The 25271-nt window shown below is 36.3% G+C and overlaps 1 protein-coding gene across 3 annotated transcripts in view; it reads left to right on the top strand.

The window, feature by feature from the left end:
- The window catches only part of PPARG (peroxisome proliferator activated receptor gamma), a 61949-nt gene extending 38213 nt beyond the window's left edge, over positions 1-23736 (top strand). For all 3 annotated transcript variants that reach the window (XM_056337239.1, XM_056337238.1, XM_056337237.1), the window contains exons 4-7: positions 740-878; positions 10037-10236; positions 14541-14991; positions 22351-23736. In XM_056337239.1, coding sequence (XP_056193214.1) covers positions 740-878; positions 10037-10236; positions 14541-14991; positions 22351-22598 — 1038 coding nt within the window. In that variant the 3' untranslated portion in view covers positions 22599-23736. The remainder of the gene's footprint in view (positions 1-739; positions 879-10036; positions 10237-14540; positions 14992-22350) is intronic.
- Positions 23737-25271: the final 1535 nt, after the last annotated feature.

Here is a 25271-nt window from a genome sequence, read left to right as displayed (position 1 = left end):
TGTACTTTGAAAATTTGTAATATCCAAACAATCAAGGTAAACTAGAAAATTAAAAAAAACTAGAAAACATAATCCAGAAATAAATATTGCAAAATTAGTTCAGCACTGTGCAAAAACAAAGTAAAATATATTAAAATATAAATTCTCTTTAAGTACTGAGGCTCAAAAAGGAAAATAAATGTTTGAAATAGAATTTAAAAAATACTCGGTTAGCAAAGAAAATTTTTTAAAAAACAGCTAATATAACCTTTTTTATTTACTTGAGAACAAACTGCTGTTGGCAGAATTTCTGGTTTGTTTTTATTTATAAAAAAATTATATTGCTAATGAGCTTTACATTTTGAAAATGTCACGTTCTCTTTATAACAAATTGTCCCATGAGCAGTGGAACAAATAGAGCTTTGCTTCCTTGGACATTATGTTCTTCGTGGTCAGCATGGCTCTGCAAAGCTCTCAGCTTATGTTGTTCCTAGTGTCCTTTAAACCCGGTTGATTCCCATAGGCTTCCCACCTGTTTGAGATTTTTACCCCTCTATCAAACTAGCTTGAAAATGGCTAATAAGATCAGAACAGGAGCACACTGGTAAGCAGAGAGTATGATCACATGAGCCTTGCTTCCTTTGGAAATCTGTCTGAAACAAAGTTAGGTTCAGCGTGTGTGCAGAAGGGTGCTTTGTATGTATAAAGAAGTGAGACACTGATACTGACAGTTTCTTGCATCCTTTTATGTTTACTCCAGGGCTTTTTTCGAAGAACAATTAGATTAAAGCTAATTTATGACAGGTGTGATCTTAATTGCCGCATCCATAAGAAAAGCAGAAATAAATGTCAATACTGCAGATTTCAGAAATGCCTTGCTGTTGGAATGTCACATAATGGTAAGCGCACATAGCATATTTTAAAACAATAATCTTTCATCTGAAAAATGACATGAAACATTAATATGATTACTGAATGTGCTGCTTTAACATCTAGTCTTCTGTTCCTTTACACTAGGCAGTTTAGAAATACATGTCAGAATGATTGCCTCTGAGTATAGGACACTGTATATCATTGGAAATTGCTTTCAATATAAAGATCAGATAGGTAGAGATCTGTACTTAGCAATATAATCTGTAGCGCAACATATGAGTTGGTTTTATTCTCCATCATTCTTGCTCATTACACTGTTGGTTGTTCTTCCTGAACATATTCCTAGTGTAATTGTTATTTTTCAGTTCATTGTCTTATTTTTTGACGAGACTCTTCTGCATACTGTAGCTCAGTGTCTTTCCTGTAAGCAGAAAACTTAATTTAATTATGAAAAAGGGACTAGAGAGTTTACTGAAACTGTGAATAATAACTTGAATTTGAGGCATAGGACACCTACTGAGGACCATTAGCATCACTAAGTTAACACTTTTTTGCACTGGAACGCAACATACTTCAGATGAATGGGGCAGACCCTGTACCATTTTAAAAAAAAACTGTCCTCCTCCTTCCTAGGATACCCACATCTGGGCATAGATTCCAATGTGTGGTAAGTAGGAGCGTAGTGTTTCTTAGCATGCCCGTTCAGCTGTTGGCCTTTCATCATATGGTGTGCAGAGCTGTGACTGCTGTGTTATATGCACTGTCTGATCTCTCCACCGTCCAGAGGTGACTATTCCCTCCCATCTGTGAACTGTAAGGAGCATTTCCATTCTGAATAAATTGCAGTCTTAGATAGCAAAGGTGTTTGCAATTGTGTATGGTTCTGTGGTTCCTTTCTTTGCAGTAGGTAAGCATGAGACTGCTCTCTTGCATAGAATTGAGAAGAAAGTCCCTCTGAACTTTAAAATTCACATATCAATTCATGTGGAAATACTTATGAATGTTTGGACAGAAAGACATAATGAAGATTCTTTGCTGCCTTGCTTTGGCAAAGTTGAGTAAAAACAGGAATTAAATGTCATAACATAGAGACTTATGTAATTCTAAGGGTAAAGAATTGCAAACATGACTGGGAAAATAATTTCTCTGTGGTTTTTTTAGAACTTTCATTATTTTCAATATAAAAAAATGAGTGTACTGTCCCCAAGAGGAAAGCTTAACTGTGGTTTGAGAAGTTAATACATGCACTGAATGTAAATTGGTATGGGAAATGTTTTGCTAATAGAAAGTATGGTTTTCAAGTTCCTGGGATGCAACAGTAGCACTTAAAAATAAATCTAATTTTGAAATGCTACTGTGGGTATTTTTATAGTAATTCAGGAGGTTTCATTATTATTATTATTATTATTATTATTATTTTCAAGGTGCATGCCAAATTCCCTCATAACCTAGCAACATAGCTTCCAATTATGTCAATGGGAAACATGTGCGGCCTTATCAAGAAGGGGGAGGCTAAGACTGTTCTCTCTGGCTTAGTAACATGAAGGGCCCAAGAAGTATTTTTAAAATTAACATTTCACCTGACATTTTTTCCCGTTCAGCCAGTGCCAGGGCAGAAGCTGTGGCACCAGCAGAGGCCATGGCTATGGGAGTCGGGGGGAAGCACAGAGAGGAGGGGAAAGGCAAAGCCGTTTGTCCCAGGGCCTGAAGGAACGCTTTCCTTTGCTCTCACCAGCAGTTCACCTAACAGGGAGTTAGTAGTGTTTATACTCAAGTATTGGCTTCTACATTTGCATTTTTTGCCCACTCTGGTTACGTTACATTGCATGAAACAACACCCTCGCTCCTCCATCATTTATAAACAAACAAATCTATAAAAAAGAACTAAATCTTGCCTTTCAAGGCACAGGCCTGTATAAAGATGCATGCAGAAATGCAACGCTGGATGTTGTCAATGACACTGAGATACTTTTTTAAGTTACATCTACAGAATGAAGTTCAGCCATTTGGGCAGTGAATTCTGAATTTTAAATGCTTGGAATCAGAATGTGGATTATTTGTGCCTGAGGGTTCCAATCTATGTCTTTGCATAGACATATTATTGCAAAATCAGTAGGGCATTTGCAAAAACAGGGAATGCAAGGAGACACTTAGCAGCTACAACCACATTTTTTCACGTATAAACGCTACATACCACTTGGCTGAAGGTTAAAAAAGACAGTAGTGTTCTCATGCTTTGAATATTGTTTTCCTTTTCTTCTCTAGCCACAGTGCACTCTGTGTTTAACCCTTAGTTGCTCAGATTGTATTCTGAAGTACCACTAAGCAGAAGCTTTGTTCTTTTAGAACCAAAAAATTTTAGCAATCTAAATTTATTTTTTTCTCTTCTACTAAAAATGCTATTTATATAAAACTAACTACTGTAATGGAAAAAAGAGCACGCATGGCTATATGTCTTTATTATCAGTTCTGGGAGCAGTTAATTGCTCAGTCTGGGTATATGCCCAGTAAATTCAGACAGGTATCCGCCCTGGCTTTATTTTGTGTTTTCTAGTATAAGAAACTGTTTATAGTCTATGTGAGGACTTATTTATGCTCAAAAATAATCTAGACAGTCAGGAGAGTGCTATACAGAATGGCCTATAAGCAATTGTAGTGACTTCTCCAAGCTGTGAAATGTGGCGTAAGGATAAATAGTCTGTAGTTTTTTCCCACTGAAAGGCAAAGGATATAACATAGCACATAGTGTCTTACTGTTGGTTTTAAATCACTGACATTTGAAGAATACTGTAAATGAAAATAAAAGAAATAACTGCCAAAGGGAAGAGAGAGAGATCTTATGTTCCAGCAGGCACGTGCCCAAACCTGCACAACCTTCTATTACTGTGACAGACATCGCCATCTGAACCCCTTCCACCCCTGCAGCATCAGCAGCAAGCCATATTTCCAGATGTCTTACACCAGCCTTCTGGTTTGCCCCTGCCCTTCCTACCCCTACAAATCCTGCCTTGATCTGCTTCCCAGGCCCCCAGGAGGTAAGGAAGCTGGACCTGCTGTGAGTGTAGATGGAGGAGAGAGAAGATAGAGTAGCAAGGAGAATAAGTGGTCCAGGGAAATAGTAGATGAGGCCAGGGTCACAGGAGGGAGGTGGAGAGAGAAGCAGAAAAGGATGTCACCCATCCTTGAAATTTTCCTAAACCACCAGAAATACTGTGAACTCTTATCCATTCTGTAAACTCTCCTTTTCCCACCCTAACCTCTGTAGGTATCATCAATCCCTCTTACTTCTCCTCTCATCTAAAATCCCACTTTCCAAATTATATTATAACATAACCTTCTGTAAATCTCCTGGTGCCTGACCTCTCCCTGACTTTTGTCTCAGTCCCCTGAAAATGACAATTTCTCCAAAAGGAAACTACTAGGCTGAATTTTGAACATAACTGGATTTTGCCTGAAATGTTACGAAGCACTGAACAGAATCTGCTGCAACTAATACAATATTTATAAAATATATTCTGAAGTGTAAAAAAAAAAAGTTAAACTATCCTTTTGCCTATCACATTAGAAGATTTGAATGTTTTATTCAGAACTCTCTAACTTTATGTTGTTAACGAAGTGCTATATTGAAAATATACCTTTGGGTCATGATCACCTTTTGTTTAGGAAAGTTTATTCTCGTAATTCATGAATTACTTCAGACACATATGTTCATGAAATAGGGACAGTGTTTAAAAGTGGATCATGAAAGATCCACTGCTATTATTAGTTCATCCTAAAAAAGCCCATTTAGAAAGAAACAAAGACATGTGGAGATGATGGACTGCTAATAAACAATCCATACAAAGGTGCATAACAAACTTTGCCCCAAGCATAGTTTTCACACACTAAACACAAGAAAAAAATATTATGAGATTCCTGAGGGATTTCATTATTGCCAAATTAATCTATGTAAAAGTCTGATATTATGATAGCAGGCAACAAGATATGCCCTAAGGATTTATATAGTACAGAGGACAGTAAGATCTCGTTCCTATTCTTAGTGAAGTCAGTTCCTGTGTTTAGAAGAAGACTTGGTCCTATCTGCTAAATGCAAACTGCTAATACTAGGGGCTGTTTTGCTGAACTGAGTAGACATGTGATCTGATAGCTGGCAATCCAGCTCAAGTGGGTTGTTAAACCAACGATGGGTGTTTTAGGCCAGTGAGAGATAACACCCCCCCCACCCCCACCCCCAACCCCACCTCACCCACCCCCCACTCCACCCCACCCCCCCACCCACCCCCCCACCCCCCCACCCACCCCCCCACCCACCCCCCGCTATACTGCTTTGATTAGCTAATCAGCTTGTGCATTCTTTGATAACAGGGGGGTAGTTTGGACTGATTTGACATTGATGTAACAAAGCTTACTCATAGCACAGAAAGCTATTACATCTAACTCAATTCTGAATGCAGCATGCAAGTGTTCAGGAATAGACGTTAATGTTTATAACCTAGTTTACCATATAACAACGTATGTGCTAATTTACTTTCACAGTAATCTCAGCATTTTAACAGACTTGCTATATAATTCAGTCTTACCTTTGGCAGTGATACTTCTGCTGTTTCTGGGTTTCTTTCCCTTTTTCATTTATGCAGAAGGAATTTTAAATAGTAATTTTTAAAAGAGAAACCAGGAATCTGATCATCATAGAAGAATTAGCATCATGCCAAACCTATGCCAAATATTCCTTTAAAATGTATAGTAAATTTCTATGCAGTTTTAATCATGTATGATTTGATATAGTCTTCCTCTGTGTCTTTGGGCTTCAACTTCAAAATAGATTATACACAAGGGTGTTTGCATTCGTAAAATTTAGCACAGTGAAGACAAGGCTCTGATTTAACATTAATGTTCACAGGGGTTTTTGACTGTATATATAAAAATTATACAAATTCTAAAACACATGGAAACAAAAAGTTAGATATGATTCCAACAAGGAAAAGCACTGAAGCAGATAGCACAGTAAAAAATAGTATTTGGGGTTTATAGCACTTTTCAAGCAGAGATCTCAAATGCTTTTCAGGAACATAAGTATCACAGTCACAAGAAAAATAAAAATAAATGATAAGTGAAAGAAGGCATCTCCTCTAGAATTATTAACAGGAAATGAAATATTAACAGTATTACGTACTTCAGTACGCTCTGTAAATTAGTAGAATTTTATATTACAAGCACTAGGGTTCGTAACTAATTTGCAAAGGTAATTTGGCATGCTTTATTTGGGATGAATAAGCACACCAGAAATGTGATTCTGGAACACCCCTGGTCAATCTTATTTTCCATTAAAAAAGTAAACACAATGTAAGTTGTCATTTATTATCAATTCTACACCAGTGCTATGTAAACTTTTAACAGGGAACTATCAACAATACATTGTTTAGCAATACCAAATTGCTAGCACAAATACTGTAATTTACTTTCCCAAAGCCTCTTGGACAGGACACAAGGCTCTGCACAGGAATCAGGGTATAGGATAAGGGGTATATTTAGAAAATACAGTATATATACTATGCTGTCATTTTATACTCAAAACTAAAAGCAAGCCCATTTTATACTGGCAGTATTAGTGCAACAGTAGAATCAGTTATGTGGAAAACTGCCACAAGTTTTAAAAAGGAAACTATCCTCCTCAGTTCTGGCAAACTTACTTGAAAAAAAAAGGCACTAGTCTATTCACCCATGTATGAATTTCTAGCAAGATGTTTGTTACCGGTCTGGTTTCTATTCTTTAAAAGAATACAATTATAGAGCTCAATCAGTTATTCTCTAATGATAAAACAATCTTTTGTTCAAATCTGTTTTGAAAATCCCTGATCTTTTCAGTAAAATCTCTACATTAAACCTCTATTTCAGTAATCAGTGTCATAGCTGGTACATACGCTGTGGTGCATCATTAAGAAAGTTTCAGTAGATAACTGATTAGAAAAGGGGAGGAGGGGGGGAAAGATAAAAGAAAATAAAATTCTATTGTTTTTAATGCATTGGGGAAGTGTATGAACTATTTTAGAGCTAAGTTAATGTTAAAACATAGGAAGGGGAAGCAATATACTGTCTTTTTTTTTTTTTTTTCAATCCCTGGTTTGTAGAAGTAACCTTGATGAAAGGGAGTCACGCCAGTGAGAGTCCAGATTATAAATTTGCCTCTGCAAACCCCAGCTTTCAAGAACAGGCCCACAACAGAATCATGTCTCATACTGGTGTTCAGTCAAGCTCTGTTTCCATAACAGTTAGAGTTAGTGTGCTTACAGAACGAGCTGATAGCATTCACATCAGGCTGCTGGGGATGCATAAATTTGTTGTAAACATATTATGAAGATGCTACATATAATGTTATAAATTTATTCCATATAAAATGTCAAAATAGTTTACAAGTAGGATTTATCATAACAAAACTTTTTTCTGGCCCAAAGCACCTAGTTCCTGATATGACTGTGAAATCTATCAAAGGACATGATCCTTAGAGTTCCTGTGTTCCTTTTTTATTAACAGTCCTTTATATGAAGCTAATACTTCCCTTGGTTTCTTTCCAGATTAAAAAGTCCACTGTATTGGTCTGAGAAGTCTTGCTAGGCTTCACTTAGGTCTTCAGTTTGCATATTCTTCCTCAAAAAAAGATGGTGAGGGGGAGTTGAATTTGTCAGCAAGAACCCAATCAGAAGCACCAAAGTATCACAAGATTTTTCCCGTTGATGAAACTATTGCAAAATACACATTTGAAGAGTGGACAAATTAATCATAAAACATAATCCGATGCATGTCACAAATTTAATGTTAAAATAATACTAACACTGAAACCAGGTTTAGTGAAGAACATAATAGCTTTTAATGAAAATATAAGTTTAACAAATGTCTAGCCACACTGTTCAACATGGGCTTTTAAATAACCTTTAACACTTTTATTAGCTATATTATTATTTTAACACCTTCTTGACCCCACATTTTAGTTATACATGTTGTCCCTGCAACAACTTCTTACAATATTGTATTAATATATTTTAGCTTTATTACATTGATGATGGTTTGATATTTTTTTTATTGAATCAGTCCTTAAGTATCTGAAAAAAATAATCTGTAAATGCTATAAAATATTTTCAGTGAGTCTTCACTCTACTTACTGCATGGAATACTCATACTTCTTCATTTACATCTTCAAGGATGTCTAAAATGCAGATATCATTATCATGGGTTTAATGTTATCACATCCATACATGTTTTTTAAAAAAACTCGAAGGATTTGTGTTAACTACAGATAAGAATTTTTAATAGTGAGAGAATCCATCTTAACTGCAAAATGAAAATACCATCTTGATACACAGTGTTCATGGAAGCATATGTAGCTGAATTAACTCCTTTGTAGTTATGATGATTTTTTTCATCTTTTTATTTAGGTTACGCTAAGTACAATATGAAGTCTCCTTTTGTCTGATACTAATTTTTTATACATCACTAACGTTATCATATGTTCATCTACTCACTTCTTTACGGAACGGTGTTAGTCTCTTTGAGACATTTTAGTATGTCATATAAACTAATATGAAGTTAATAATTTCTTTTGCTCTCAGAAGAAAGGAGAGCAGTGACGTCTCCCTGAAAACTATTGTTAACAGCTGAGTAAGAATACTTAGTCTTTCCTATGAGAGAGGAAAAAATTACATATGCCATCGTATATATGATCCAAAACAAATATAAACTGGCAATTATTCAAAATTTCCCATATGAAAAAATTATAAGCAACAGACATTTTCAGGGTGGGGGAGGTGGGGTGGGGGAAGTAGAATATGTTCATTTGTACCTACTGAACTAGAATTCCTTTCACGATGATTTTTATTCTGCCGTGTTAACTCTAAGAATACCCAAGTAAATATTAAATTTACAGCATGCATCATTTGGAGACTGAGTTTACTGAAAGAGAAATGTAGCAGAGCTGTAAAAATAAACAACTTTGTCTCTACAGCCATGAAAGAAGAGAACCAATCAATAACTATAATATATGACAGATGGGGGTGTTATGTTTTCTGGCACAATTATTTTTTTCTGGGAAAAAAGTGTTATTTCTGTCCATCAGCACACTGCAAGCAAACTTGTAAAAGGAAAGTGGCTAGTCATTTCCTGAATCAATGTCCCTAGCACAATCATTCATATGTATGATCTTAACAGCATTTTTACTATAACCAGGGAGGACACTAATTGCTGAAAAAATATTTTATTATTTCCATTTCCTCCTAAGGCCAAAATGCAAACCTTTATTTCTTCCTTCTGTTTTTTGTTTTGATGCTCTTTTGTTCTGTTTTGTTTTCATAAAATAAAATAATTTCTGTTTACTGAAATATCATGATAAATCAGTCTTGATCTTGATGGCTCATTTGAAATATTTTCCAAGTCAGTCCCCATACGAATAAATAGTGTCTTGGATAGTAAGTACAAGGTGTAAAAGCAGGAGTTTTACAGCCCGCCTTACATCGCTGTTGAGCAATGGTGAGCGGGTATGACTAGGCAGAACCACCTCTTGTTCTTTCAACACTGCATGCACATAGAGTTACCATGAAGAACTCAGCCTTTTCTGGCTTTCTTATTCCCTGTGCAACCTTCTTTCTCATTCCTTAATTCTTTTGGTAACATTTTATAGCACTTGCTACATTAAGTCCTGTTGAACTATTTAGGAATTTATTCCTGCAAGGCATGTGAGTGTTTTGTTTCTAAACAAATGAAGAATCTGAGACCCATATGGTGATTTGCCCAAAACAATAGAAGGCTGAAGGGTGGTTCCTGCCCTAAGCCAACAGAATTTTAATATTTTAAAGATTCCTTACATTTTATTTAGATTGGAGGTAGAGTGGTTTTCACCAGCTCTGTCAGGTGAGCTGACAATAGGTTTTGCATTTCCAAGCAAGATATTGTAATCTTAACTGTTTGGGCACATAGATTATTTCCTCTTTGAGATTTGTTTGTTTACATTTATTTAAAGCACTTCAGCTTTTTTTTGCCTATAATACTGGAGAAAAATCATCTTTTTCTTACTTGCCTAAGTACTGTTTTAATAAAAACTTCAAGAGGTCATAACAAAAAGTGACATAAAAAGGTATTCAGATGTGCTTTTTTAGGTGTTACTATAGCTATAGTAATTGCTTGTCATCTTCTTCAGCCATCAGGTTTGGGAGAATGCCACAGGCGGAGAAGGAGAAGCTCTTGGCAGAGATTTCCAGCGACATCGACCAGTTAAACCCTGAATCTGCTGATCTACGAGCACTTGCCAAACATTTGTATGACTCATACATAAAGTCCTTCCCTCTGACCAAAGCCAAGGCGAGGGCGATCTTGACAGGAAAGACAACAGACAAATCAGTTAGTTCCCTCTGTTTTGTTTTTTGGGAGTTTTTTTTCTCTTTCTTTTGAGTAAATGATTTACCACATTGACAATCTTTAAAAAAGAAAAAAAAAAAAAAAAAAAAAAGCTTTGCTGTTGGCAGTTACATATTTCAAGCTGTGTCTGAAACACAGGAAATGTTTTTAGATAGGATAAGTAAACATTATTTGAAAAAACTCCAAGTTCACCTAATAAAATACTTGAAACCAGTACAAGAATTTGAAGGTCATCTTAACCTTTTTGTATTCTCTGATCCACTCTTCCCGTTTTCCTTCTCTTTCACCAAAGGTTATCTTCCACACTATCTGTTTAAGGTAGCTATCTAGCTGTCAGGAATTGGTTGTTGTACTATTCATGCAGCCCTATCATAGCATATTATTAGCACTAGATGTACCCAAAGGAATATTCTTTTTCATAAGTGTAGTTCTTTTTCATGTGTCAAATGATTCCCAGTACCAGCACCACTGCTAGCCTCAACTATGCTGCTTATTCTCATGATGCTCTGATGACTTCCTGCATTTAACTCTCTCATCTTGGATCAGATCAGTATCTTGTGTTGGTGCTATTGGAATTTTAGGAGAGTCTACAAGAAAATTTTTGAAAAGTAGGGAATAGAGATATGTGTATTTGTGGGTTGCTTTGGAAACTTCACTGGTGGTACATAACAATCCTCTGTATCAGTGAGAGGAGGATGAAGAAGACCTGATAATTATAGTAGGCTTTAAATTTTGTCACTATTTTAATACCTAAAGAGCAAAATAGTATTCCAAAACTTATAACTCTTAGTTTGATATATTTTCTAGAATCATCGGAAAAAAAATTGTCAGGATTAGAAAACTGACCATATTGAATGTGGAGGTTATTTCAGGCTTTTTTTCTTGAAAGATAGTTAAAATCATAATTTAAATATTGCCCTTAATATGGTTGTACCCCTCATATAAAAACTTCAGATATGGTGGACACTTACAATTTGAGTAACTTTTCATCACGGACTACATAAAACTTGAACTAGCATTTTTTTTTTTTATTCTGCAGAAAGCTGATATGCTAAGTCCACTTGAGGGTCATTGCTTTTTCCAAGTCTTTCTGCAGTTCCCTCTCTGTATCAGAAATTTAGCTTACTGGGAAAGTATTAATTAAGCAATTTAGGGTTTCTTAAGTGTGTTATTAAAAACTATGTATCTGCGTTGGGAAACAGAAAAATAGGGTGCTTAATTATCTATCTTGTTTATTCCTCTTCATCGTAAAAACGTCACCAGGAGCCCTGCTCCTTTTGTCTGCAGCTGCCCACCACACACTCTGGAACATGACAGCATTTTGAGCAGGGTTACCTATGGTGCTCTCATCTTCCATTTTTCCAGATGTGTGTTTAAAAATCTGGGAAGTTTGCTTCTGAGGTCCCAAGTGCATCCACAAATTCTGCTTTTGTTCTGTAAGGTTCTGTGAAGCTGTCATAGAAGTCAATTAGCACGTGGTTTGCTGCTGGGCTGTGCTGGGCGCTTAACAAACATCTGGGCTTATGCAACTTGGTCATGTCTGCAAGTTACACTAATGCAATACTCATTTAGTAAATATATAGTATGCCATAAATTATGTTCTTTTTTTTTTTTTTTGAAAGTTTTAAAACTTTGCCAATTACAATACAGCAACAAAGCAATAGACACAAGATTCAGCTTTTCATTTTGTTGCAAATTTTCAATCGTTTTAAAATTAACACTGAAAGAGTGATAGTATTTAACATTAATTATTTATTAATATTAATTTATTGTTTATAAATATTGATATGCATATATAACTATTAATTAACATTAATACGTAATAACATTTACATGATTTGAACTGTAATGGACTTTGTGCGCTGGAACATCAAACTGTTTACTCTGGACATAGTTTAAATTTATATTATTGTTTAATTGTTATATCATCTGCATTAACTGAAAATAATTGGATATGCTAACTGAGTGTGTCAAAATCAAAATTACTAACTCATCCTCTTATGGGATATCCAGTGCTCATTTGGCATAAAATTCTACTCACAAAGTTCATCTGAATATTTATGCTAAAAAATTCTTTACTTGTTTTGAACTCTTTCTTGATTTTCATCTTCTAATGTCAGTAGGCTGGTGGCATAGTATAGTCTTTCTAAAGCACGTGTACATGCAGTGGATAGATGGCATTTCCTTGTACTTTGTGCTCCCACTTAAAATTTTCTACAAGGAAACCAAAATGACCTACTATTACTAAAACATGTATTTTAAAAGGCTCTATAGTCTTGTTATTCCACTATTTTGCATATGCCTGCATATACCTACGTACAGATATGTATAAAATGCTGCCAAAATAACATTACATACTGAAAAATACCTTATTCTTCTGGCTTTTCTCAGTGCAGCGTGTTTATTTTTTCGGTTTCACACTGAATTCCTGGTGCAAGTGGAAAAATTGTGTCACACCTCACACTCTATTTAACTGAACCTCATGGTCTGGAGCTAGGTTTGCCTGCGGTTACTGTGACAGTGACAGCACTACTTCCATTGGTCTTGTCAGCAGCAGAATACCGATGTAATGAAACCATTTTGAAAACCGAAATCATCTTGTGCAGATATTAGTGTTTTGGTTCCCAGCTAGACCTCTTTTTGCCAAGCAGCTGTATCAGTTAAGGACAAAACTGTCAGCTGTCACACCACCACCACCCCTCCTTTCTTCCTGGTGAAAGCAGGTCGGAGCTTTGCCTTCGACTTAGCCTGAGCCAGACGACCAAGCGCTTGCACAAGCTCCGTCTGCAGAACTTGCAGGGGGCGATGGGAGCAGTAACCTCTAGCTGGCGGGTAGTGACAAGCATCCATGGGCAACATCCTCCTCAGACGGCACCAAGAGACGCCAAAGAAAGCAGCTAATTTCAGTTTTAAAACTTCCATCATAATTTAGCACTGAATAGACTTCAAAACCGATTTAATCAAATAGGAATAGCATTTTAGAAGTTTCCAGAAGCTGATTCTGTGGGAGAGGACCACAGACTATGTATAGGGAGGTTTGGGGGTTTTTTGAATCTGTTCTGCAGCATATAGTGAATATGAAAACATGACAGTGAGCACCCATGTGACTAAGGCATTAGAATCTGTAATCCTAAAGGATCTTAAATTTAAAAAATGAATTTCTGTAGTTCAATTGTTGGTGTATATTAATTAATATTAATATCAGTAGATATATTTTCAGTGCATCAATGAACTATTTAGTCATTTATTCTCTAACGAAAAGATCCTTCAGATAAAGTCAAGAAATCCTCGCTTAACCACTTCTTTAAAACCAGGAGCTTCTTCTGCATATTCTGAAACAGATTGTTTCCAGATCATAACGAAAGTTTTCCTGGCACTATTTTTTCTAATCTGCTTTCAAAATTGATTTATTCCAGTTGAGATTATTTCACAGTCAGATTCATTCTTGTGTTCTGAATTGGCTGCTGTAGTTTGTAACGTGTTATTTGTGTTTTCTATCTCATTGACAACTTGTTTGAGTTTAAATGCATCCTAACTTTGTTATTTTTAAAGGAATTAACAGCAAAAGGTTAAGTTTGTCAGATAATCAATACCATAAAGTTGATACTACTTGCAGTATTTTATAGAAGGATAAAACTTGGAAAGAACATTACAGTGTATGAAGTAATCAAAATGTGAATATACTCTGTCTTCCTATAAAAAAGAAGCTATATCATCAGAAGTGAAAGCATGTCAGTGTACACTTACTAGTTTCTGTTTTATAGAAGCCATTAAAATGCAGGTAAAAGGAGTAACATATTAATCTTTTGTTTATAAGCATTCCAAATTTTGAATTCTGATATTACAGAACTTCTATGAAACAAAACCAATCAAACAAACAAAACAAAACAAACACACAAACAAAAAAAACCAACCAAACAAACACAAAAAGGCAAAAATCATGGCTATTTTAAAATAGTGTTCCTTACCCCTCTCGCCCAATTATTAAAAAAAGTATCAGCCAAAGTCCTATTTTTAGAATGTGAATTCATGGAACATGTGAGAAGTCCTTAAGAACTACTTGTGCTTTCTGTAAATCATTTTAACATCGTGTGGATATTTGCTTTAATAGGTTTATGAAGGTTTAACTCTTTTGGGAATAAATCAAGGGAGTATAACCCTTGATATATTTTTCATAGATATCTAAGTGTTTTCTGATACCTCTGTACGGTACTTCCCTTTCTCAGGAGTAAAATGTCCATAGAAAGGACATTTGAAAGTAAATTCTCTTTTCCTTTCATTTTTAGCCATTTGTTATTTATGACATGAACTCTTTAATGATGGGAGAAGATCAGATCAAGTGCAAGCATGTGTCACCGCTGCAGGAGGAGAACAAAGAAGTAGCAATTCGCATTTTCCAGCGATGCCAGTTCCGCTCAGTGGAGGCAGTGCAGGAGATCACAGAATTTGCCAAGAACATTCCAGGTTTTGTGAATCTTGACCTGAATGATCAAGTAACTCTCCTGAAATATGGCGTCCATGAGATCATATATACTCTCCTGGCTTCTCTGATGAATAAAGATGGAGTTCTTATATCTGATGGACAAGGATTCATGACACGGGAGTTCCTGAAGAGCCTGAGAAAACCTTTTTGTGACTTTATGGAACCCAAGTTTGAGTTTGCTGTGAAGTTCAATGCACTGGAATTAGATGACAGTGACCTGGCAATATTTATAGCTGTCATTATACTAAGTGGAGGTAAGTGCTGTCTTATTTAATATGATATTTTATATAATAAAATTGACACTTTTGATTCCTGTCCAAACAGGAAAGTGCTCAGCACTACAGGATGGGTATGAGTTTATTTACACATAGTATTTTATTAATTTTCAGCTTTCTTGATGCTGTTTGCACTTTTTTCAGTGTCAGGCAGAAAGTAAAAATGTAAATGACCTGATACTAATGATGGAGCTGGAAATGCCTGCTGAATCAGCAGTCCATTTAGTTAGAAAACAAAATCAGGACTGTCTTTCTGAAAACAGGAAGGGTGGAAATTCACTGGCAAGAACTTCTAAAAGTTAAAATTCTGCATGAGGGTTTTTTAAACATGCAATTAGATTGTGTGGCTTGCTAATTGTACACAAATAGCTTTGACTCCGTAAAAATTTCAAAATGTATGTGGCCTTTGGCTTACAGGATTGTTATGATGTTTTCTGATGTTGTTGTTTGTTTCACTCCTGCAAGGTTTTATTTGCCTTTAAAAGGGGGGGTGGGGGGTTAGAATGCATTTCTCAAGAAACAATGCTCTTCTAATGCCTGAGAAAAACAGGGGCTGTGTGTCTGCTCTGTTCAGATTTCCTAAGCTGCTCTGCTTATATTAATCTTTATACATTATGCTTTGAGCAAAGCATGAATCTGAAAGCCCAGGTCATCAGACCACATGCATTTTAACACTTCATTTGAAAAGGCACTCAATTTTCAGGTTTTGAAGACAGTCAATATGCTCTATCTCATTCTGCGGTGATGTAGCTATTATGTTTTGTAAAGTAGTGAATGCTAGCCAGACTTAGTTCACTTACAAACCGTTCCACCGAGAATCTCAGATATCAGGTATGCATTTCAGGTCATGTTGAAGATCTTTGACTTTGGCCAATACTATCAAGTTAGTGATGTTGCACAAAGAAAATTTTACCCTACTGATTTTTGTGTGTTTTGGCTTAGAATGGTAGTGCAGCTATCAATGGGAGGAATGTGCTGAATGTCATGAATTCAGAGCCTTCACAGAGCAACGCAGAGTATTTTGTTATTAAATTATGTTTAAGCAATCAAACACAACAACCACATGCTATTGTTTTAAAAACAAACATTCTGTTGCGAGTGCATTGTTATGTATAGCTTCATTTAAAATCACATACAATTACGTCTGGCATTGTGTTTCATTCAGTAAAAATGTGGTATCACTATATGGTTTATTAGACTAACTAAATCCACTTCAAACAAGTACAATTCCCAGAAGACATTTTCTTGTGCAAACCTTCGAACACAATGATCCCTGAGGACTTGGAATTAATTCAGGAAGGGAAAATATGTTACTGGTATATTTTGTTTGGCTTTGATGGAAGAGGAGAAATTATACAAGCCTATTAGGGCACTACACAAAACATGCCAATATTTTGCATTTTCTAATATAATGAAATTTGACAGATAAGAAACAGGCCTCTGAAAATCCACTCCTAATTGAAAAAAGGCAACTTGCAATCTGTAACGCTAGGTCTTCAGTGATGTTTGGTTTATATTAGAGGAAATAGGTATGATGTAACTAATCTTACATTTTAGATCTCAGGAGGACAATGATCCACAGAAAGAAATCAACAGTGTTGAACCAGATCTATCAACAAGTCTTTTAAGAATAATTTGTAAACAGAGATCTGTAAAGAGCTACTGAATTTTAAGAGTTAGCTCTTAAATAATTCTGAAGCAAATCCATATAAATATATAAATCCGTATAAACATAAATTAGTCCTTTCTAAGGAAATCCTTTCATTTCTTGATAGTAAAGATCTTTTCCTGTCTTTATCAAGAACTTTTTTTTTCACAAAAATCATTATAGTTATTTTATAGTTTATAATATAGTTTATATAGTAAAACCCGAGTTTATATTTTGAAAAAAAATTGAGCTTTGCTGCCAATTAGAAAATGGTTTTTATCATGGAATTTAGAGTCAGATATAATATATATTGAACTGTATGCGTCCTGTGGGACTGTAATATCTTATGTGGCATAGAACTGAAATCCTGTTTCTCAGATGTCTCACACGCTCCGGTTTTTGTAAGAGTTATATTCTTACGGAACTTAATTTCTGTAAGAAGTACATGAATATCAAACCAGGATTATTTCATTGAAAATAGGATTTCAAAACCAGTTCATATTACCTCAAGGATTTTACTAGCTGCAGGAGTACTGTAATTTTTAAGTCAATTCAAGAAATCCCGTGTACAAATATCTTAAAAAGTAATTCAGTTTGTGAAACAGAAAAGATCCAAGCCAAACACTCTAATTCTGAGTGAATCTGTTATTGCCTAGCGAAATTGTGTTAGTTCTGCTGGCTCCGCTGGTGCTCTCTCTTATGCAGCTCTAAAAAGAAGAGAGAAGGGAAAGAGAAAGATAATTCCAGCTGGAACATTACATGTAGAAAGCTTTTCATTGTGAAGTGAGTGCTTGGAATTTGCCACAAATCCTATAAAACAGTTCAGCCTTTTGATATTGAAACAGTTGCCTTTGTGTTATATGTAAAAAGGCAAAATGCCCATGTAACAAAATATAAAAAGCTGACCAATTAACTGGAATAGCAACAAAATGAAAGTACTCCCACTTCCACAGTCAATCATTTTATTGTTTCCAAGCTGCTCAGTGCAGCCTCACTCTGTCTCAATGATTCCAAATTTACTCTGAACTCATTAGTACAAAGCTGAAGAGTTGTTCTTAATGTTGGTGTATTGTGCTTTAAAGCAATACTGTAAAGGGCAAACAAATTCTAGTACTCTGAATGTAATGCTGATGAGACAGACTCTGTGTGTGAGCAGTAGGATATTACCTTGTTTTTACAAAAGAAGTGCTTTATGCCTTTAACAGCAATGCCAAACTCTCATCACAACACTCTTTTACTTATGGGAACTTGGATAAATAAGCTTTGGTAAAAGGAGATCCGGAAAACTTCAAGAGATATTCTTCCTCCCTGTCGTGTTCCTCTGTGCTGCTGAGACACGTTCTCAGCCAGTAGTGAGTGCCATGGTATACATGTTAAAGAACTTGAAGCACCTTTAAAAATAGTATACATACTGGTGCTGAAAATGAAGTCTATTGTAAGAAGGTTTAAGGAGAACAAGTTGGATGTCTGTGTTGGGCAGGAAAGATAATATAGTCCAAGACTTGTTGGGATGATCAACATTTATAAACAAAGTAAACTCACTCGGGCATGTTGTTCTCAAATAAATAAAAAGCTCAAAAGTTAATTTTGTTGTATGTTTACATCTCATGGGTGGACTTGGACTTCTGTAACTTATCTTCTGCAACGTTCAGGATATTGTGGTGTGGGGAATTGTAGTAGGGTATACCTGTAAAGACGCAGACTCTGTTAGTCAACACGCAGCCCAACTAGTATTTGAGTTCAGAAATGCTGCTACATTCACTTTTTTTGCTTTCTGAGTGTGTTCTTTACGGTACATTTTGAGCCGTGAATCACTGCTGCCTGTTTAAACACTATATTCAATAATTTTGCTACAATCCGAGATCAGCAAAATTTGAAGTTTTCTCACTGAATAGTACCAAGAAATAGTTCATATTTGACTGCTACACAAATCCTGCTCTAGCAGACCCATTAGAACAAAGACATGCTTTATAATCGGACAAAGAACTGCAGATAATCACTGTGGGCTTTGAACCAAAATCCCGGTGACTACAATACATGTGACAGTCTCAGAAGGAAAAGCTCAAACTGCTGAGTCATATCTGCCTCAGCACAAGAAGCAGCAGTTTTTCAGTCAGCTGTGTCTTTGTCTCTTTATCATATTAAGATTTTAGAATGTGTATTTAAATGCAAAATGCACTTAAAGATATTAAAATATAAAGGTATGGGTAAAGGCATGCAGATGGAAATATGTGAGAAGCAGAAAAAAAATTGTAATTGTTAGGAACATGAAAGAAGCATCCAAATCTGTAAGTAGGTAAACAAAGAAAATGCTTTTCCCTGAGATAGTACAGAACACCGATTTACACAGTCATACAGCTGACACTCAAAACCAAGGGGCTATTAGCCTTTCCCAGTCGCTGTGGAGATTTTGTTACTTAGAGCAGCTTCCTGCAGAATTTTCAAACCAAATGAAACAGCCGTATGACAATGAATGAAGACCTAAAGGAAAAATGAATAAAGAAAAATAGTATAAGAGAAATGTGGTACTCCTTTGGCGTAGTGTGAATGATGAAAGGCAGGTCACAAACAGCACGTAAAAAAAGCTAAACTTCAATTGACAGTCTTCTGTGTCAGAGAGGTTTAAAAGTGGTGTCCAATTCACTTTTAGTTCTCACCTTCATCATTTCAACTCTCTTTCCGTAAGTTTTTCGTAACCTTATTTCATTGTATCATAAGAAACTCCTACAACTCATTTGTTTTTGTCTTTCGCTTCCCTTGTCAGTTCCCTGTATAATTTTCTCTGTGAGCTTTCAAACAGCAATTCTGTCTCAGCCTCTTCAAAGGCCTCCACTGTAGCATCGCACCTACTTTACTCCCATTCCTGTTTCTTCCTATTCTCTATATACATTTTTTCTCAAGGCTCACTGTTAATCATTTGTATTTTTTTCTACAAGCCACATCTATCTGGAGTTCCTTATGGCACAAAATACACCTTCTGATACAGTAACCCGATGAGTCCGGAGCATATACATTTAAGAGCATTTTAGCAACTTGAAATAGACCATAATACCTATATGTTAAAGCTTTTGGCTCTTATTTCCTTTTTTTTTCTGATTTAGATAAGTTTCCTGGAACAGAAACAGCATTTTCCTCTGTAAGAAATTTTTAGTGAGAAAGTATAGCAAACTGTCAACACCCAAAAAATAATGTCCATATCCTGAAGTTCTCATTCATGAAAAATCTCTCTTGCCTTCAATGGGAATTTTCCTTCCTCTTGAATTGACTTATTTAAAAATAACATCTGACGATCTCCTAGGCTTTTGTCATAGTCATCTTTTCTGACTCTAGTTCCACTGGGTCATTATAAAACCATTAGATGGGGGTTTTCAAAGAAGATAAAGGATTTTAGATGCTTAAGTCTCACTAAACTTCAATTGACCTGGGGCACCAAATCTGGGGGGCTCCTTGATAAGTTCCACACTCAGTACTGATCTTCTGGGTTTGCCTCCTGGACTCGAAAGTTGCGCTGGGGAGCACAACGTTCGAATTGAGTTTCACTTCTGAAAAACTCACACCCTAAAAATTCCCACCATAAAAGAAGCAGAGGGCAAATGGAGATTAATCTCAGAGGAAATCAAGGCCACAGTCTTTGTGCTTTTTGATTTTTTATATCACTGTACACTGAGTCATACCCAGCTGGTTCAGAGTTCATCTGCAATGCAGAAGTAAAATTTAAAGCTATCGCAGTCCAAAGCCAAAATTATTAACAGCTTTGAAGTGCTGAAATTTGGGAAGTTTCTGAAAGATATAAAGAAGGCAACTAGATTTTGCGGCACATGCAGTGCACTTGAGTAATCTACAAATAAATATCTAAAATTTCTCAAACGTTCTCTAAGAATTTTTTAAAAATTGCTTGATAGTATTGCCAAAGGAAATTAATAAAAAGGGGCCATTTGTTTGGAAACAACTTTCTGCCTGCAGGTATTTACTTACAGACTTTCTGAACCATATTTCATGGTATTATCCGTTGTACGGTATAAAATAAGTGATCTCTGCAAGACAAGCACAGCTCATTAGCATGAAATACCAAACAGAAAGAGTGGCCAAATTGGTCAGAGCCCAGTCACCTACAACTGCAAGCAGCCACTTCATAAAGCCACCGTCAAACAAACATCAGGCTCCATATTCAAACTTGCTGATACTCCTATTTCTGAAAAACTCTCCCCAACCCTCACCTCTTAGAGAGTTAACGATCCTGACCAGTGACCTACATGTATTCATGGCTTGTGTATACTCATTTGTTTTCACGCCAACTTTGCCTTTTAGTTTACACTGCAATTTTTTCTCCGTGAAGTAAAACCCCACTGTATTTATAAAAAACTTTTTTTTTTCTCTCAGCCTTTTTTCTAGTATACAACACTAAGCCAGGCTGAGCTAGAACTGGATGCACAGTTCAGAAAATAACAGTAACAGAAAGGTTACTAAGATGACAGGAAAAAAACACCTTATTTTTAAAATGTTTAATATAGATTAACCTCTTGTCCTTCCTGAAATGGAAATACTGCCTTGGAGAAGTGCTTTAAGGCTAGCTATAGGCACTGCTTTTTATTGATCAAGCTGTGAAATTGATTTCATAGATACACAGCAAATGTAATTTAAATTATTGACTGTTTTTTCATGGAATATTCTGATAATCAGGATGTGTTACCCAGTATCAAGTAGTTTAGCAGTAACAAATTATCGGTGGTCATTATCATATGTGACAATCTAATAATGTTAAGTAACACTATTATTTCAGGAGTGTAGGATCAAATAATTTATTACCTCAAGTTACAAATTATGTTGGATAATAATTGCAACCACTTAAGGTATTTGGGGACAGACAGAAATAACAAAACAGCTATTATTATGAAAGGTAATAACAGTTTAAAAAGAAATATTTGGTTCTTGCCAAAGAGTAAGATATGCCAAAGATAATCCTGGACTCTCGCAGCTGTGGTAGTGCAGATAGCTGACTGGGGTTGTAAACATCCATCCCAGACTCCTCCATACGGAGGAAAACTCTCTGTTGGCATGAGCCCAGAAGAAGCATTTTCTGTACACGCCACATCTATCAGTTCTCCACTGCCATCGGCATTTGTGGCTAAGTTGATGAGCTGATGCTAAAAGCTATCATGAGACTTAATAGCAACTGGAGCTTGGGTGTGGAGAAGACCTGATCTGTGATTTTTCAATCTCTCAGGTTAGTATGACTGCAGAAGTTGAATTTATGCTCTTTTTTTAGATAGGTTAGCATCCCGCTTAGCAGGAAACATTTTTAATGGTAGCAACTACATGGAAATCCATCTAAGTATGTATTGATTTTCCAAAAGTGAGTTACCTGATACAGGTTGTTTATCCCCCAACTATATCTCACTCTTTCTTCCCATAAACACTCCCACTGTACTGTGGAAAAAGCATTATAGTATTGTATAAACTTGCCTCTGTATCTGCACCACACAAATGCTTGAACTGTTTCTAAGACTAGTTATAAAACTTCTTTGAGCAAATTCTAATAAAATCTTATAAATCAATACATTAAGAAATTGTCAAAGTTTTCAGGAAGTGCCATGTGTAAAAGTTTAGAAATCTCTAAGAAATTAGTACATGAGATTGATATTTCCATATTCTTCCTAAACTTACAACTCCTGATTCTTTTTTTCCCCTAGATCGCCCAGGTTTGTTAAATGTGAAGCCCATTGAAGATATACAAGACAATCTGTTGCAAGCTTTGGAGCTCCAGCTAAAGCTGAATCATCCAGAATCATCACAGCTGTTTGCAAAGTTGCTTCAGAAAATGACGGACCTCAGACAGATTGTAACGGAACATGTGCAGCTTTTGCAAATAATAAAGAAAACGGAGACAGATATGAGTCTTCATCCACTCCTACAAGAAATCTATAAAGACTTATATTAATGACCATAGTAGTTCTAATCCGCTGACATAATGTATGTTCTTCAGATTGCACTATTTCTTTGAGGGAAAATTTTGCATACCTAAGAAATTACTGTGAAACAGCATTTAAAAAGAGAGAGCTTAGTATAGTAGATCTATTTTATGCATATTGTTTATAAAGACACATTTACAAATTACTTTTAATATTAAAAATATCTATATCATGAAATTGTTGGCAGTATTTTCAGAATTAATTTTTTTAACTATCTTATTTCTTAAAATTGCTTGTCCAGTATGATTGATGCTTCACTGAAGTTGGTTAAGCATGCAGTTAAATTTTCAACTTAAAAATAAAAATCTTTTTTCTTAAACATTTCTAGGGAAACGTTTTAAGTATTATGTTTGATTTTGTGCTCCCAAGGCAGCAGCAAAATAACAATAAAATTGAATCACAGATTACTGTCACTTCCTACGACAGGCAAAAGTTGGAAAAGTCAGGTCTGACAATATCTGTGCCTACCGTAATATAACTGTACACGGACAGAGCTCGGTAAAGAGGTCTTCGTGTAAGAATTAGGCCCATCATTTGTGGGCAAACCCCAAAAGTAGATGCCATTTCAGTAATTAATTCAGGAGGGAACATGCACTGCTTATCACTCTTCAATCACTCTGCTCAGGCAGTGCCGAGGCAGGTGGAGCAGCAGCCTGGAGGAGGCACGGCACAGCTGCCCCCCACGGCCGCCAAGGCACGTGCCACAGCAGCTGGTGCTGACGCAGCTTCGGGCACTCTGGAGTCTGTAGTTGGAATAGGTTTGTACAAACCACTTGGCCTGCAGCCGTCCCAAATTATTTGATGAACTATGGTTGAACAATATGTTCAGTCAGAAATGTCATGGAGAATTGGAATAGCGTGACTCTTCCTGAACAAAAGCAAGGTTCAAATTCATTCTTGGAAATGTAAACCTGTAGTGGAAACCCTACGATGTTGGTTTGACTTGAGCTATCCTTGTTTATCACCGGGAACAAGAACGCTTTGATATGTACGCTGCCGATAAGGTTGTTAATTTTCTGATATATATGTTGCCCTATAATGTCACCTAAGATTTCCCCTGGGAGCAAAGCATAGGACAGTGAATAAATTTAACAGAAGGTAAATCTACTTACACTATCTTCGCTTGGTATTCTCAGTGCTGACATGAGGTTCCCTTGGATTCCCATTGAGCTGTTTGTGAACAGGTGTGATCCACACTGGTGGGCCAGAAGAGGGGACGTCAGGAAAAAAAGCCAGTAATTGTAACGTATATTGAAGTCAGGAGTGGTCCTCAGCTGGATATCCTTGGTTTCCTCACCATGTCCCCTTTGTGCTTATGTAGCAAAAAGTGTGACTTAAACTTAGTGAGACAAGTTCAGTGGTGATGCAGAAGTGGACCAAGAGGTAGTGTAAGTGCAATGTGAGTAGGCTGGATTTTCAGGGAGTATGAATTGGCCTTACTTCCAATGGAGACCTTGAAAATCTAAGTTGGTGCAAATTATGCAATAAAGAGGCTGACAGAGGCAAATATTCAAATAAATCCTTAAGCTCATGCCTTCTACAGCTGAAAATATTTCCTACTACTAATTTCAGATAACCTCTGGGCCTATGGTCAGTAGTAAGCGTTTTGCTCACCAGGGAGTTTGGAGAATTGGATCATTCAGCCTCGAGATTTAAAACCCACAGGTGAAATTGTGCTGAGATGAAGTCAGTACGAGGCTGAAGCGAGCAGCTTTGATCTTCGCCAAGTTTGCAATGAGATCATTTTGGGTAACTGAGAAATGCTTGCCCTCAAGCAAAGGGAACGTGGCGTGTTAATGCTCAAGGCTGCAGGTTTCCTGCGCCTTTCAAGCCAGACACATCGTGCTAGCTGAGTGTCGGGTTCTGACAGGAACTACAAGCACACTGATTTGTGGTTGTTGCAATTCAAAAGAAAATATTCCCTCTCTCCTTATTTTAAGTTGTTTTCCACCGGACGTTTGCAATGTTGCCATCCATCACTTTGTCGGAGAACCTCTCTTTAATCGCAGAGTTCATCCCCTCCTGTAGGAGGACATATTAAAGATGAACTGGCGCTGAGATGGACACAGCTCCAACACTGAATTCCTATAATAGCAGCACACAGCAAAAACTATTAATCTGAGCCTGCATTTCTTACACAATCCAATTTCACATTGGCTTCACTGGAAATGAGAGTTCAGAATTAGTTTTAAGTAAAGAAGACTTCTAGGGCCTGTTCTTATGTAAGTAATATTAAAAATTATTTGAGAAGGCCAGTGGAAGAGATGCACTGGCAATGAAATTAAGTTCATTACTTTGTTACAGGAAAAAATTCAATGTAACCAAGAAGCACATTAACCCAAAGAGCTTAATTCTACTTTATTGCAAGCAGTAATAGTTTTGCAAGCAGCAGTTTAGCAGTGACACTGTTTAAGCCATCCAGTCCAATGTGGACATATACAATCCATACATTCTGAGAGCGGTAGCGTAATCATAGACATAATGGTCTAAGGATAAAAGAGAAGACAGTTTTGCAGGAAAAAGTGTTATCCTTTATTGGGACGAAGGGACTGCGTGCCCAAAAGCCAATACTCTTCTTTCAACTGTATAAGCCGCTCCAATAAAATATATTGTTCTCCCTACATCCTGTCTTCTCTTACATT

The sequence above is a fragment of the Falco biarmicus genome, chromosome 4, assembly GCF_023638135.1.
Source record: "Falco biarmicus isolate bFalBia1 chromosome 4, bFalBia1.pri, whole genome shotgun sequence".
Lineage (NCBI taxonomy): Eukaryota > Metazoa > Chordata > Aves > Falconiformes > Falconidae > Falco > Falco biarmicus.
This window is presented reverse-complemented; position numbering and strand designations above follow the sequence as displayed.